Source organism: Oncorhynchus kisutch, unplaced genomic scaffold, assembly GCF_002021735.2.
Source record: "Oncorhynchus kisutch isolate 150728-3 unplaced genomic scaffold, Okis_V2 scaffold3964, whole genome shotgun sequence".
Classification (NCBI taxonomy): Eukaryota; Metazoa; Chordata; class Actinopteri; order Salmoniformes; family Salmonidae; genus Oncorhynchus; species Oncorhynchus kisutch.
In genome coordinates, this window is record NW_022265909.1 from 138,061 (window position 1) to 150,560 (window position 12,500).

Genomic DNA, 12,500 nt, shown 5'->3' on the forward strand with positions numbered 1-12,500 from the left:
CTGTCTCCGTGTCCCCTCCCTGTCTCCATGTCCCCTCCCTCCCCTCCCTGTCTCCGTGTCCCCTCCCTCTCCTCCCTGTCTCCGTGTCCCTCCCTGTCTCCGTGTCCCCTCCCTGTCTCCGTGTCCCCTCCCTCTCCTCCCTGTCTCCGTGTCCCCTCCCTGTCTCCGTGTCCCCTCCCTCCCTGTCCCCTGGCAGCATGTGTGTGAGACAGAGGAACGAGACGAGGTGGTAGTGTGTGAGTTGTGTGAGGCTAGCGTTGCCAACTTCAACCAGCACATGAAGAAGAGCCACCCTGGCTGCGGGCGCAGCGCCAACCGGCAGGGTTACCGGAGCAACGGCTCCTACGTAGACGGGTGGTTCGGAGGGGAGTGCGGCAGCGGCAACCCCTACTACCTCCTCTGTGGTAGCTGTCGGGACAAACACCTGGCGGTTAAGAGTAAAACCACAGTCCCCGTGACGGAGAGGTCAGTGGGGGACAGAAGGTGACGCGCCAGATTTTTTTAAATTACAGACATGTGACTCTCGTGTTGTACAACTGAAACTTAAGATTCGATACACACTGTGTAACAGTGACAAGATGACGTTGTGATCACTAACACGTGTCTTGGTCCATGTTCAGATATAAAGGACTGGCCCCGGACCTCTTGGGAAAGCAGGACAGTGTCTATGAAGGTACCGGTTTTGCTTAAACATGATGATTCACTTGTTCCAGGGATTCTTATCCCTTATCATATGAATGACTGGTTCCACTGTAGCTTTATGGCTGATAGTATGACTGGTTCCACTGTAGCTTTATGGCTGATAGTATGACTGGTTCCACTGTAGCTTTATGGCTGATAGTATGACTGGTTCCACTGTAGCTTTATGGCTGATAGTATGACTGGTCCACTGTAGCTTTATGGCTGATAGTATGACTGGTTCCACTGTAGCTTTATGCCTGATAGTATGACTGGTTCCACTGTAGCTTTATGGCTGATAGTATGACTGGTCCACTGTAGCTTTATGGCTGATAGTATGACTGGTTCCACTGTAGCTTTATGGCTGATAGTATGACTGGTTCCACTGTCGCTTTATGGCTGATAGTATGACTGGTTCCACTGTAGCTTTATGGCTGATAGTATGACTGGTCCACTGTAGCTTTATGGCTGATAGTATGACTGGTTCCACTGTAGCTTTATGGCTGATAGTATGACTGGTTCCACTGTAGCTTTATGGCTGATAGTATGACTGGTTCCACTGTAGCTTTATGGCTGATAGTATGACTGGTCCACTGTAGCTTTATGGCTGATAGTATGACTGGTTCCACTGTAGCTTTATGGCTGATAGTATGACTGGTTCCACTGTAGCTTTATGGCTGATAGTATGACTGGTTCCACTGTAGCTTTATGGCTGATAGTATGACTGGTTCCACTGTAGCTTTATGGCTGATAGTATGACTGGTTCCACTGTAGCTTTATGGCTGATAGTATGACTGGTTCCACTGTAGCTTTATGGCTGATAGTATGACTGGTTCCACTGTAGCTTTATGGCTGATAGTATGACTGGTCCACTGTAGCTTTATGGCTGATAGTATGACTGGTTCCACTGTAGCTTTATGGCTGATAGTATGACTGGTTCCACTGTAGCTTTATGGCTGATAGTATGACTGGTTCCACTGTAGCTTTATGGCTGATAGTATGACTGGTTCCACTGTAGCTTTATGGCTGATAGTATGACTGGTTCCACTGTAGCTTTATGGCTGATAGTATGACTGGTTCCACTGTAGCTTTATGGCTGATAGTATGACTGGTTCCACTGTAGCTTTATGGCTGATAGTATGACTGGTTCCACTGTAGCTTTATGGCTAATAGTATGACTGGTTCACTGTAGCTTTATGGCTGATAGTATGACTGGTCCACTATAGCTTTATGGCTGATAGTATGACTGTTATTCTCTATAACCACGTGGCTGATAGTATGGCTGTGTTATTCTCTATAACCACATGCCTGATAGTATGACTGTTATTCTCTATAACCACGTGGCTGATAGTATGACTGTTATTCTCTATAACCACGTGGCTGATAGTATGGCTGTGTTATTCTCGATAACCACGTGGCTGATAGTATGACTGTTATTCTCTATAACCACGTGGCTGATAGTATGACTGTTATTCTCTATAACCACGTGGCTGATAGTATGGCTGTTATTCTCTATAACCACGTGGCTGATAGTATGACTGGTTCCACTGTAGCTTTATGGCTGATAGTATGACTGGTTCCACTGTAGCTTTATGGCTGATAGTATGACTGGTTCCACTGTAGCTTTATGGCTGATAGTATGACTGGTTCCACTGTAGCTTTATGGCTGATAGTATGACTGGTTCCACTGTAGCTTTATGGCTGATAGTATGACTGGTTCCACTGTAGCTTTATGGCTGATAGTATGACTGGTTCCACTGTAGCTTTATGGCTAATAGTATGACTGGTTCACTGTAGCTTTATGGCTGATAGTATGACTGGTCCACTATAGCTTTATGGCTGATAGTATGACTGTTATTCTCTATAACCACGTGGCTGATAGTATGGCTGTGTTATTCTCTATAACCACATGCCTGATAGTATGACTGTTATTCTCTATAACCACGTGGCTGATAGTATGACTGTTATTCTCTATAACCACGTGGCTGATAGTATGGCTGTGTTATTCTCGATAACCACGTGGCTGATAGTATGACTGTTATTCTCTATAACCACGTGGCTGATAGTATGACTGTTATTCTCTATAACCACGTGGCTGATAGTATGGCTGTTATTCTCTATAACCACGTGGCTGATAGTATGGCTGTTATTCTCTATAACCATGTGGCTGATAGTAGGACTGTTATTCTCTATAACCACATGGCTGATAGTATGACTGTTATTCTCTAACCACGTGGCTGATAGTATGGCTGTGTTATTCACTATAACCACGTGGCTGATAGTATGACTGTTATTCTCTATAACCACGTGGCTGATAGTATGACTGTTATTCTCTATAACCACATGGCTGATAGTATGACTGTTATTCTCTATAACCACGTGGCTGATAGTATGACTGTTATTCTCTGTAACCACGTGGCTGATAGTATGGCTGTTATTCTCTATAACCACGTGGCTGATAGTATGACTGTTATTCTCTATAACCACGTGGCTGATAGTATGGCTGTGTTATTCTCTATAACCACATGCCTGATAGTATGACTGTTATTCTCTATAACCACGTGGCTGATAGTATGACTGTTATTCTCTATAACCACGTGGCTGATAGTATGGCTGTGTTATTCTCGATAACCACGTGGCTGATAGTATGACTGTTATTCTCTATAACCACGTGGCTGATAGTATGACTGTTATTCTCTATAACCACGTGGCTGATAGTATGGCTGTTATTCTCTATAACCACGTGGCTGATAGTATGGCTGTTATTCTCTATAACCACATGGCTGATAGTATGACTGTTATTCTCTAACCACGCGGCTGATAGTATGACTGTTATTCTCTATAACCACGTGGCTGATAGTAGGACTGTTATTCTCTATAACCACGTGGCTGATAGTATGACTGTTATTCTCTATAACCACGTGGCTGATAGTATGGCTGTTATTCTCTGTAACCCTTACAGAGGAATGGGACATGCTGGATGTTGATGAGGATGAGAGGTTAACTGGGGACGAGGAGTTTGAGCTGCTGGCGGGACCGTTGGGTCTGAGCGAGCGCCGGGTCGTCCCAGAGGCCGTCCAGTTCCCCGACAGTGACCCCCTGGGAGCGTCCGTAGCCATGGTGACCGCCACCAACAGTATGGAGGAGACTCTGCTGCAGATAGGTGAGGGGCTGAAAAACACACCCACACCCACACAGAGATGTGTCTGGTCCTCTCTGTAATGTGGGTGGTTCAGATGTGTCTGGTCCTCTCTGTAATGTGGGTGGTTCAGATGTGTCTGGTCCTCTCTGTAATGTGGGTGGTTCAGATGTGTCTGGTCCTCTCTGTAATGTGGGTGGTTCAGATGTGTCTGGTCCTCTCTGTAATGTGGGTGGTTCAGTTGTGTCTGGTCCTCTCTGTAATGTGGGTGGTTCAGATGTGTCTGGTCCTCTCTGTAATGTGGGTGGTTCAGATGTGTCCGGTCCTCTCTGTAATGTGGGTGGTTCAGATGTGTCTGGTCCTCTCTGTAATGTGGGTGGTTCAGATGTGTCTGGTCCTCTCTGTAATGTGGGTGGTTCAGATGTGTCTGGTCCTCTCTGTAATGTGGGTGGTTCAGATGTGTCTGGTCCTCTCTGTAATGTGGGTGGGTGAGATGTGTCCGGTCCTCTCTGTAATGTGGGTGAGTTGTGTCTGGTCCTCTCTGTAATGTGGGTGGGTGAGATGTGTCTGGTCCTCTCTGTAATGTGGGTGGTTCAGATGTGTCTGGTCCTCTCTGTAATGTGGGTGGTTCAGTTGTGTCTGGTCCTCTCTGTAATGTGGGTGGTTCAGATGTGTCTGGTCCTCTCTGTAATGTGGGTGGTTCAGATGTGTCCGGTCCTCTCTGTAATGTGGGTGGTTCAGATGTGTCTGGTCCTCTCTGTAATGTGGGTGAGATGTGTCTGGTCCTCTCTGTAATGTGGGTGGTTCAGATGTGTCCGGTCCTCTCTGTAATGTGGGTGAGATGTGTCCGGTCCTCTCTGTGATGTGGGTGGTTCAGTGATCACCTGTTATATGTCCATTTCATGGGGTTGTAATTCTACATTGTGCGCCAGCTTCAGCACGTGTCTGCGTGTGTTTCCCAGGCTGCCAGGGCGCGGTGGAGAACAGCTCCTCCGGCAGGGTGACTCTGGGGGAGCAGGCCGCAGCGCTGGAGAACCCCCACGACAGGGTCATGGCTCTGAGGAGAGTGACCTCTGCAGCGCAGGTCCTCCTGGCCAGGACCATGGTGATGAGAGCCCTGTCTCTACTCTCTGTCAGGTGGGTCTGTCTGTAGACTAGGTGTAGACGAGGTGTAGACCTGTGTGTAGACTAGGTGTAGACTAGGTATAGACTAGGTGTAGACGAGGTGTAGACTAGGTGTAGACGAGGTGTAGACCTGTGTGTAGACTAGGTGTAGACTAGGTATAGACTAGGTGTAGACGAGGTATAGACTAGGTGTAGACTAGGTGTAGACTAGGTGTAGACTAGGTGTAGACTAGGTTTAGACTAGGTATAGACTAAGTGTAGACTAGGTGTAGACTAGGTGTAGACGAAGTGTAGACGAGGTGTAGACTAGGTGTAGACGAAGTGTAGACGAGGTGTAGACGAGGTGTAGACGAGGTGTAGACTAGGTATAGACTAGGTGTAGACGAAGTGTAGACGAGGTGTAGACTAGGTGCAGACTAGGTGTAGGACTAGGTGCAGACTAGGTGTAGGACTGTGTAGACTAGGTATAGACTAGGTGTAGACTAGGTGTAGACTAGGTGTAGACTAGGTATAGACTAGGTGTAGACTAGGTGTAGACTAGGTATAGACTAGGTGTAGACTAGGTGTAGACTAGGAGGTGTGGACTAGGTGCAGACTAGGTGCAGACCTGTGTAGACTAGGTGTAGACTAGGTGTAGGACTAGGTGCAGACTAGGTGTAGGACTAGGTGTAGACTAGGTGTAGGACTAGGTGCAGACTAGGTGTAGGACTGTGTAGACTAGGTGTAGACTAGGTGTAGGACTAGGTGCAGACTAGGTGTAGGACTGTGTAGACTAGGTGTAGACTTGGTGTAGACTAGAGGTAGACTAGGTGTAGACTAGGTTTAGGACTGTGTGTAGGACTGTGTTTAGACTAGGTGTAGGACTAGGTGTAGGACTGGTTGTAGGCTAGGTGTAGACTAGTGGTAGGACTGTGTGTAGACTAGGTGTAGGACTGTGTGTAGACTAGGTGTAGGACTGTGTGTAGACTAGGTGTAGGACTGTGTGTAGGACTGTGTAGACTAGGTGTAGGACTGGTTGTAGGCTAGGTGTAGGACTGTGTGTAGACTATGTGTAGGACTGTGTAGACTAGGTGTAGGACTGGTTGTAGGCTAGGTGTAGGACTGTGTAGACTGGTTGTAGGCTATGTGTAGGACTGTGTGTAGACTAGGTGTAGACTGTGTTTAGACTAGGTGTAGGACTGTGTTTAGACTAGGTGTAGGACTGTGTAGACTAGGTGTAGGACTGGTGGTAGGCTAGGTGTAGACTAGGTGTAGGACTGTGTGTAGACTAGGTATAGGACTGTGTGTAGACTAGGTGTAGGACTGTGTGTAGACTAGGTGTAGGACTGTGTGTAGACTAGGTGTAGGACTGTGTTTAGACTAGGTGTAGGACTGTGTGTAGACTATGTGTAGGACTGTGTGTAGACTAGGTGTAGGACTGTGTGTAGGACTGGATAATGTGTTGGTCTTTGTCTCTCTCTCTCTCTCTCTCTCTCTCTGTTCTCTCTGTCTCTCTTTGTCTCTGGCTGTCTCTCTGTCTCCCTGGTGTCTTTCCGTCTGTCTCTCTCTGTCTCGTTGGTGTCTCTCTCAGTCTCAATCTCTCTCCATTCATCTCATGTTCCACTGTGTTTAGTTGGTGTCAGTGTATAAGGGTGAACTGCATTGCAACTACTATATGTTTATGAGTATGGCCTTCTCTCCCTCCCCTCCCCTCTCTCCCTCCCCTCTCTCCCTCCCTCCCTCCTCTCTCTCTCTCCCTCCCCTCCTCTCTCTCTCTCCCTCCCCCCTCTCTCTCCCTCCCCTCTCTCCCTCCCCTCTCTTTCCCCTCCTCTCCCTCCCCTCTCTCCCTCCCTCCCTCCTCTCTCTCTCTCCCTCCCCTCCTCTCTCTCTCTCCCCTCTCTCCCTCCCCTCCCCTCTCTCCCTCCCCTCTCTTTCCCCTCCTCTCCCTCCCTCTCTCCCTCCCTCCCTCCTCTCTCTCTCTCCCTCCCCTCCTCTCTCTCTCTCCCTCCCCCTCTCTCTCCTCCCCTCTCTCCCTCCTCTCTCTCCCTCCCCCTCTCTCTCCCTCCCCCCTCTCTCCCCTCCTCTCTCTCCCTCTCTCTCCCCCTTTCTCTCTCTCTCTCTCCCCTCCCTCCCTCCCCTCTCTCTCCCCTCCTCTCTCTCCCTCCCCTCTCTCTCCCCTCCTCTCTCTCCCTCCCTCCCTCCCCTCTCTCTCCCTTTCCCTCTCTCTCAGTGGTTCTAGCTGCAGCCTGGCAGCAGGGTTGGAGTCTCTGGGTCTGACAGACATCAGGACCCTGGTCAGACTGATGTGTCTGGCTGCAGCGGGGCGAGCCGGCCTCTCCACCAGCCCCACATCTGGATCAGGGGCCTCAGAGCGGCCCCGGGGGGCCACCAAGGCCAGCAAACCTATCTCCTGTCTGGCCTATCTCAGTACGGCTGTGGGTTGTCTGGCCTCCAACAGTCCCAACGCTGCCAAGCTGCTGGTCCAGCTCTGCACACAGGTAACAACAGATACACAACTCAGACTCACACAAAGATAATAGACTGGAAGAGAAACAGGAAGTGACCAGTTCTCTACTTCACTCAACGACTTTCAAAAAGACAGGAAGTTCAAATCAACACAACCTTAGTTCAGCACCACAGTTATGCAATACTTAACTTGACCTATACATATTTCCCAGAGTGCCTTAGCTTTCGAGTGAATTGTAGTTACCAGCCATGACTGTATTTGTTATTGACAGAGACAGAGATTGTTGCAGTCATTGTTTTTTGTTGTCCTGTGGGTTTCCCCGAGCCAGATCATTTAAAATAAAAATGTTCAACACAATACAACAAGTATTTAACAAGGCCTTAATTTGAGGGCCTAGTTTGACACCAATACAGTAGTAGCCTGAATGAAACTCTAGTTTTCAGGTCTGCAAATCACATTATGATGGTTGGCAAAGTGCTGTGTAATTCCTATCAGAATCCAGCCAGAGTGAAGATAAGAGAGAGACGACCTAAACCATCCAAACTGGAACAACCATTTCAGTAATGGATGCAATTAACTACAAAAGTAACAGATCGGATTAGTTGATCTGGCGCAGGACGCGGACCCCACTTCACCATTGTCTTAGTCCGCCTTATTGTCCCCCCTCTCAATGACCCCACTGGACAGAGGGGCAGCTCGGGACAGAGGGGCAGCTCGGGACAGAGGGGCAGAAGCTCTGGACAGAGGGGCAGAAGCTCTGGACAGAGGGGCAGAAGCTCTGGACAGAGGGGCAGAAGCTCTGGCGCCTCAGACTCCGGCAGCGGCGCCGGACAGGCGGGAGACTCCGGCAGCGGCGCCGGACAGGCGGGAGACTCCGGCAGCAGCGCCGGACAGGCGGGAGACTCCGGCAGCAGCGCCGGACAGGCGGGAGACTCCGGCAGCAGCGCCGGACAGGCGGGAGACTCCGGCAGCAGCGCCGGACAGGCGGGAGACTCCGGCAGCAGCGCCGGACAGGCGGGAGGCTCCGGACAGGCGGGAGGCTCCGGCAGCGGCGCCGGACAGGCGGGAGACTCCGGCAGCAGCGCCGGACAGGCGGGACCACCTGCAGGGAGGAGACGGAGAGACAGCCTGGTGCGTGGGGCTGCCACAGGAACCACCAGGCTGGGGAGACCTTCAGGAGGCTTGGTGTTAGGAGGAGGCACCTGAAGGACCGGGCTGTGGGGGAGCACTGGAGCTCTGGTGCGCAACCTTGGCACCACTTCCCCAGGCTGGACAACTACTCTAGCCCGGACCCTCCAGAGTGCAGGCACAGGTTGAACCAGGCTGTGGATAAGCACGGGAGATCTAGTGCTCACTACACGCACCTCTCCCCTAGGCTCCACTCCCACATTTGCCCGGCACGAGCGGAGCACAGGCAGAGGACGCACTGCACCCTCCCAGCGCCCCGGAGACACAGCACGCAGAGCCGGCGCAGGATAACCTGGACCAAAACTGCGTACCGGCGACCAGACCCGCTGAGCAGGCACCATACGCCCTGGCTCAATGCCCACACTCGCATGGCACTTTCGGGGGGCTGCCCTATAGCGCACCGGGCTATGGACACGCACTGGCGACACCGTGCGCTTAACCGCATAACACGGTGCCTGACCAGTAATGCGCTGCTTATCATAAGCACGAGGAGTGAGCTCAGGTCTGCTACCTGGCTTAGTACCACACCTCGTCTGCCCCCCCCCAAAAATGTTTTGGGGCTGCCTCTCGTACCTGTCGCACTGCCGTGCTGGCTTCGCCAACCTCATCCTCCTGTAACCCTCCTTGCACTGCTCCATTGAATCCCAGGCGGGCTCCGGCACTCTCCCTGGGTCGACCGCCCACCTGTCTATCTCCTCCCAAGTTGTGTAGTCCTGTGATGCTGGCAGCTGTTGCTGTCGTCGCTGCTGTTTACCACGCCGCTTGGTCCGAGTTGGGTGGGTGATTCTGTAATGGTTTTCTTCATCTGAAGGAGAGGCGGACCAAAGCGCAGCGTGGTGGTTATTCATATTCTTTAATTTATAAAGAAACTACACATGAGATAACTAACAAAAACAACAAATGTGAGAAAACCTAAAACAGTCCCATCTGGTGCAAAACACAAAGACAGGAACAATCACCCACAAACACACAGTGAAACCCAGGCTACCTAAGTATGATTCTCAATCAGAGACAACTAATGACACCTGCCTCTGATTGAGAACCATACTAGGCCGAAACATAGAAAACCCCAAATCATAGAAAATCAAACATAGACTGCCCACCCAACTCACGCCCTGACCATACTAACTAAATACAAAACACGGGAAATAAAGGTCAGAACGTGACAATTTAGTACTGGTTATAAACACCAACACTGGGGTTATTTTAGACCAATTAGAGTTAATTTAATACTGGTTATTTTAATAAAATTTAAAAAAATGCCGGTTTTTAATACAGCCGGTGTAGAATACAGCCGGTGTAGAATACAGCCGGTGTAGAATACAGCCGGTGTAGAATACAGCCGGTGTTTAATACAGCCAGTGTAGAATACAGCCGGTGTTTAATACAGCCGGTGTAGAATACAGCCGGTGTTTAATACAGCCGGTGTTTAATACAGCCGGTGTAGAATACAGCCGGTGTTTAATACAGCCGGTGTTTAATACAGCCGGTGTAGAATACAGCCGGTGTTTAATACAGCCGGTGTAGAATACAGCCGGTGTTTAATACAGCCGGTGTTTAATACAGCCGGTGTAGAATACAGCCGGTGTTTAATACAGCCGGTGTTTAATACAGCCGGTGTAGAATACAGCCGGTGTTTAATACAGCCGGTGTAGAATACAGCCGGTGTTTAATACAGCCGGTATAGAATACAGCCGGTGTAACTCTTGAGCCACTGACTTCCTTCCATCTCTCCACCAATACTCACCACTGTCTCCTCTAGCAAACGGCTGGTCCTCATTAACTTCCACTAATACTCATCACTGTCTCCTCATCTATCTGTCTCTAGAACCTGTATATCTATCTGTCTCTGGAACCTGTATATCTATCTGTCTCTAGAACCAGTATATCTATCTGTCTCTAGAACCTGTATATCTATCTGTCTCTAGAACCTGTATATCTATCTGTCTCTAGAACCAGTATATCTATCTGTCTCTAGAACCTGATCTAGCGTGTTAGGGTTCCTCTGACTGATCTATAATCTGTATATCTATCCGTCTCTAGAACCTGATCTAGCGTGTTAGGGTTCCTCTGACTGATCTAGAACCTGTATATCTACCCGTCTCTAGAACCTGATCTCCGCGGCAACGGGGATGAACCTGACCACGGTAGACGACCCCGTCCAGAGGAAGTTCCTCCCTAGCTTCCTGAGGGGCGTGGCCGAGGAGAACAAGCTAGTGACGTCACCCAATTTCGTGGTCACCCAGGCCCTCGTGGCCCTACTCGCTGATAAAGGGGCCCGGCTCAGACCCAACTATGACAAGGCTGACGCGGAGAAGAGAGGTTCGTGAGACCTGTAGTCGGCCTCTGTGGTCCTCGGAGATTTCTAGACGTTGCGATACTGTCACACGTTGTCTGTCGTCGACATGTCGTTATGCGGCGCCGTCACAATTCAATAGAGTTTTTGTAACTGACTAGGTCCGTTTTGTTTGTAAAATTGCATTATGGGATGAACAAAGATATTTCTCAGCTCATTTAGAATGTTTAAGTTAAGAAATGGTTGAAGCGGGGGGGGGGGGGGGGGGGCAGTGATTATAGATTTGTAGTCGCCTCGTATTTTCAGATTGTCTGCACGGGATGACAGTACATACAGACATGTAGCTACTAGCTGTTGTTAGCAGTTTGCGCTAGCCTCCACAGTGCCCGTGCTAGTTGTCATTATCACTGTAGTGTTTTGGACCATTCATTATGTTATGTTATAATTTACATCCTCTCATCTCCCCCCCCCCCCCAAAAAAAACCCTCACTCATCGTTCCTTCTTCCACCCCCTTTTTGTTTTCGTTCCAGCAGGTTTAATTGCACATTTGTATACCCATCCTTCCTATCATCCCACTGCTGTAGGACCTCTGGAGCTGGCCAACGCGCTGGCTGCTTGCTGCCTGTCTTCTCGTCTGTCCTCGGGACACCGGCAGTGGGCCGCTCAGCAGCTGGTCCGCACGCTGGCCGCTCACGACAGAGACAACCAGAGCCGGCCGCAAACCTTTGCCGACATGGCGGGTGACCTGCGCAAGTGCTCTTCTGTGAAGTTGGAGGCTCACCAGAGCAGGGTGAGTACTGGAGGGGTTATGGGTAGAGGGTTAGGGTAGAGGGTTAGGGTGAGTACTGGAGGGGTTATGGGTAGAGGGTTAGGGTAGAGGGTTAGGGTGAGTACTGGAGGGGTTATGGGTAGAGGGTTAGGGTGAGTACTGGAGGGGTTAGGGTAGAGGGTTAGGGTAGAGGGTTAGGGTGAGTACTGGAGGGGTTATGGGTAGAGGGTTAGGGTGAGTACTGGAGGGGTTATGGGTAGAGGGTTAGGGTAGAGGTTTAGGGTGAGTACTGGAGGGGTTATGGGTAGAGGATTATGGTAGAGGGTTAGGGTGAGTACTGGAGGGGTTATGGGTAGAGGGTTAGGGTGAGTAGGGGTTAGGGTGAGTACTGGAGGGGTTAGGGTAGAGGGTTAGGGTGAGTAGGGTAGGGGTAGGGGTAGAGGGTTAGGGTGAGTAGGGGTAGAGGGTTAGGGTGAGTAGGGGTAGAGGGTTAGGGGTAGAGGGTTAGGGTGGAGGGTTAAGGTGGAGGGTTAGGGTAGAGGGTTAGGGTGGAGGGTTAGGGTAGACGGTCAGGGTGGAGGGTTAGGGTGAGTAGGGGTAGAGGGTTAGGGTGAGTAGGGGTAGAGGGTTAGGGTGGAGGGTTAGGGTAAAGGGGTAGAGGGTTAGGGTGGAGGGTTAGGGTGGAGGGTTAGGGTAGAGGGTCAGGGTGGAGGGTCAGGGTGGAGGGTTAGGGTAGAGGGTTAGGGTAGAGGGTTAGGGTGAGTAGGGGTAGAGGGTTAGGGTGAGTAGGGGTAGAGGGTTAGGGTAGAGGGTTAGGGGTAGAGGGTTAGGGTGGAGGGTCAGGGTGGAGGGTCAGGG

The 12,500-nt window shown here is 50.3% G+C and overlaps 1 protein-coding gene across 1 annotated transcript in view; it reads left to right on the forward strand.

Moving 5' to 3' along the window:
- Window positions 1-12,500, forward strand: part of LOC109886404 (probable E3 ubiquitin-protein ligase HERC1) — a 206,773-nt gene that overhangs the window by 129,475 nt on the left and 64,798 nt on the right. The window contains exons 50-56 of the mRNA XM_031821355.1: window positions 197-465; window positions 621-673; window positions 3,641-3,841; window positions 4,780-4,954; window positions 7,152-7,419; window positions 10,685-10,898; window positions 11,458-11,663. Of these exons, the coding sequence (XP_031677215.1) occupies window positions 197-465; window positions 621-673; window positions 3,641-3,841; window positions 4,780-4,954; window positions 7,152-7,419; window positions 10,685-10,898; window positions 11,458-11,663 (1,386 nt within the window). The remainder of the gene's footprint in view (window positions 1-196; window positions 466-620; window positions 674-3,640; window positions 3,842-4,779; window positions 4,955-7,151; window positions 7,420-10,684; window positions 10,899-11,457; window positions 11,664-12,500) is intronic.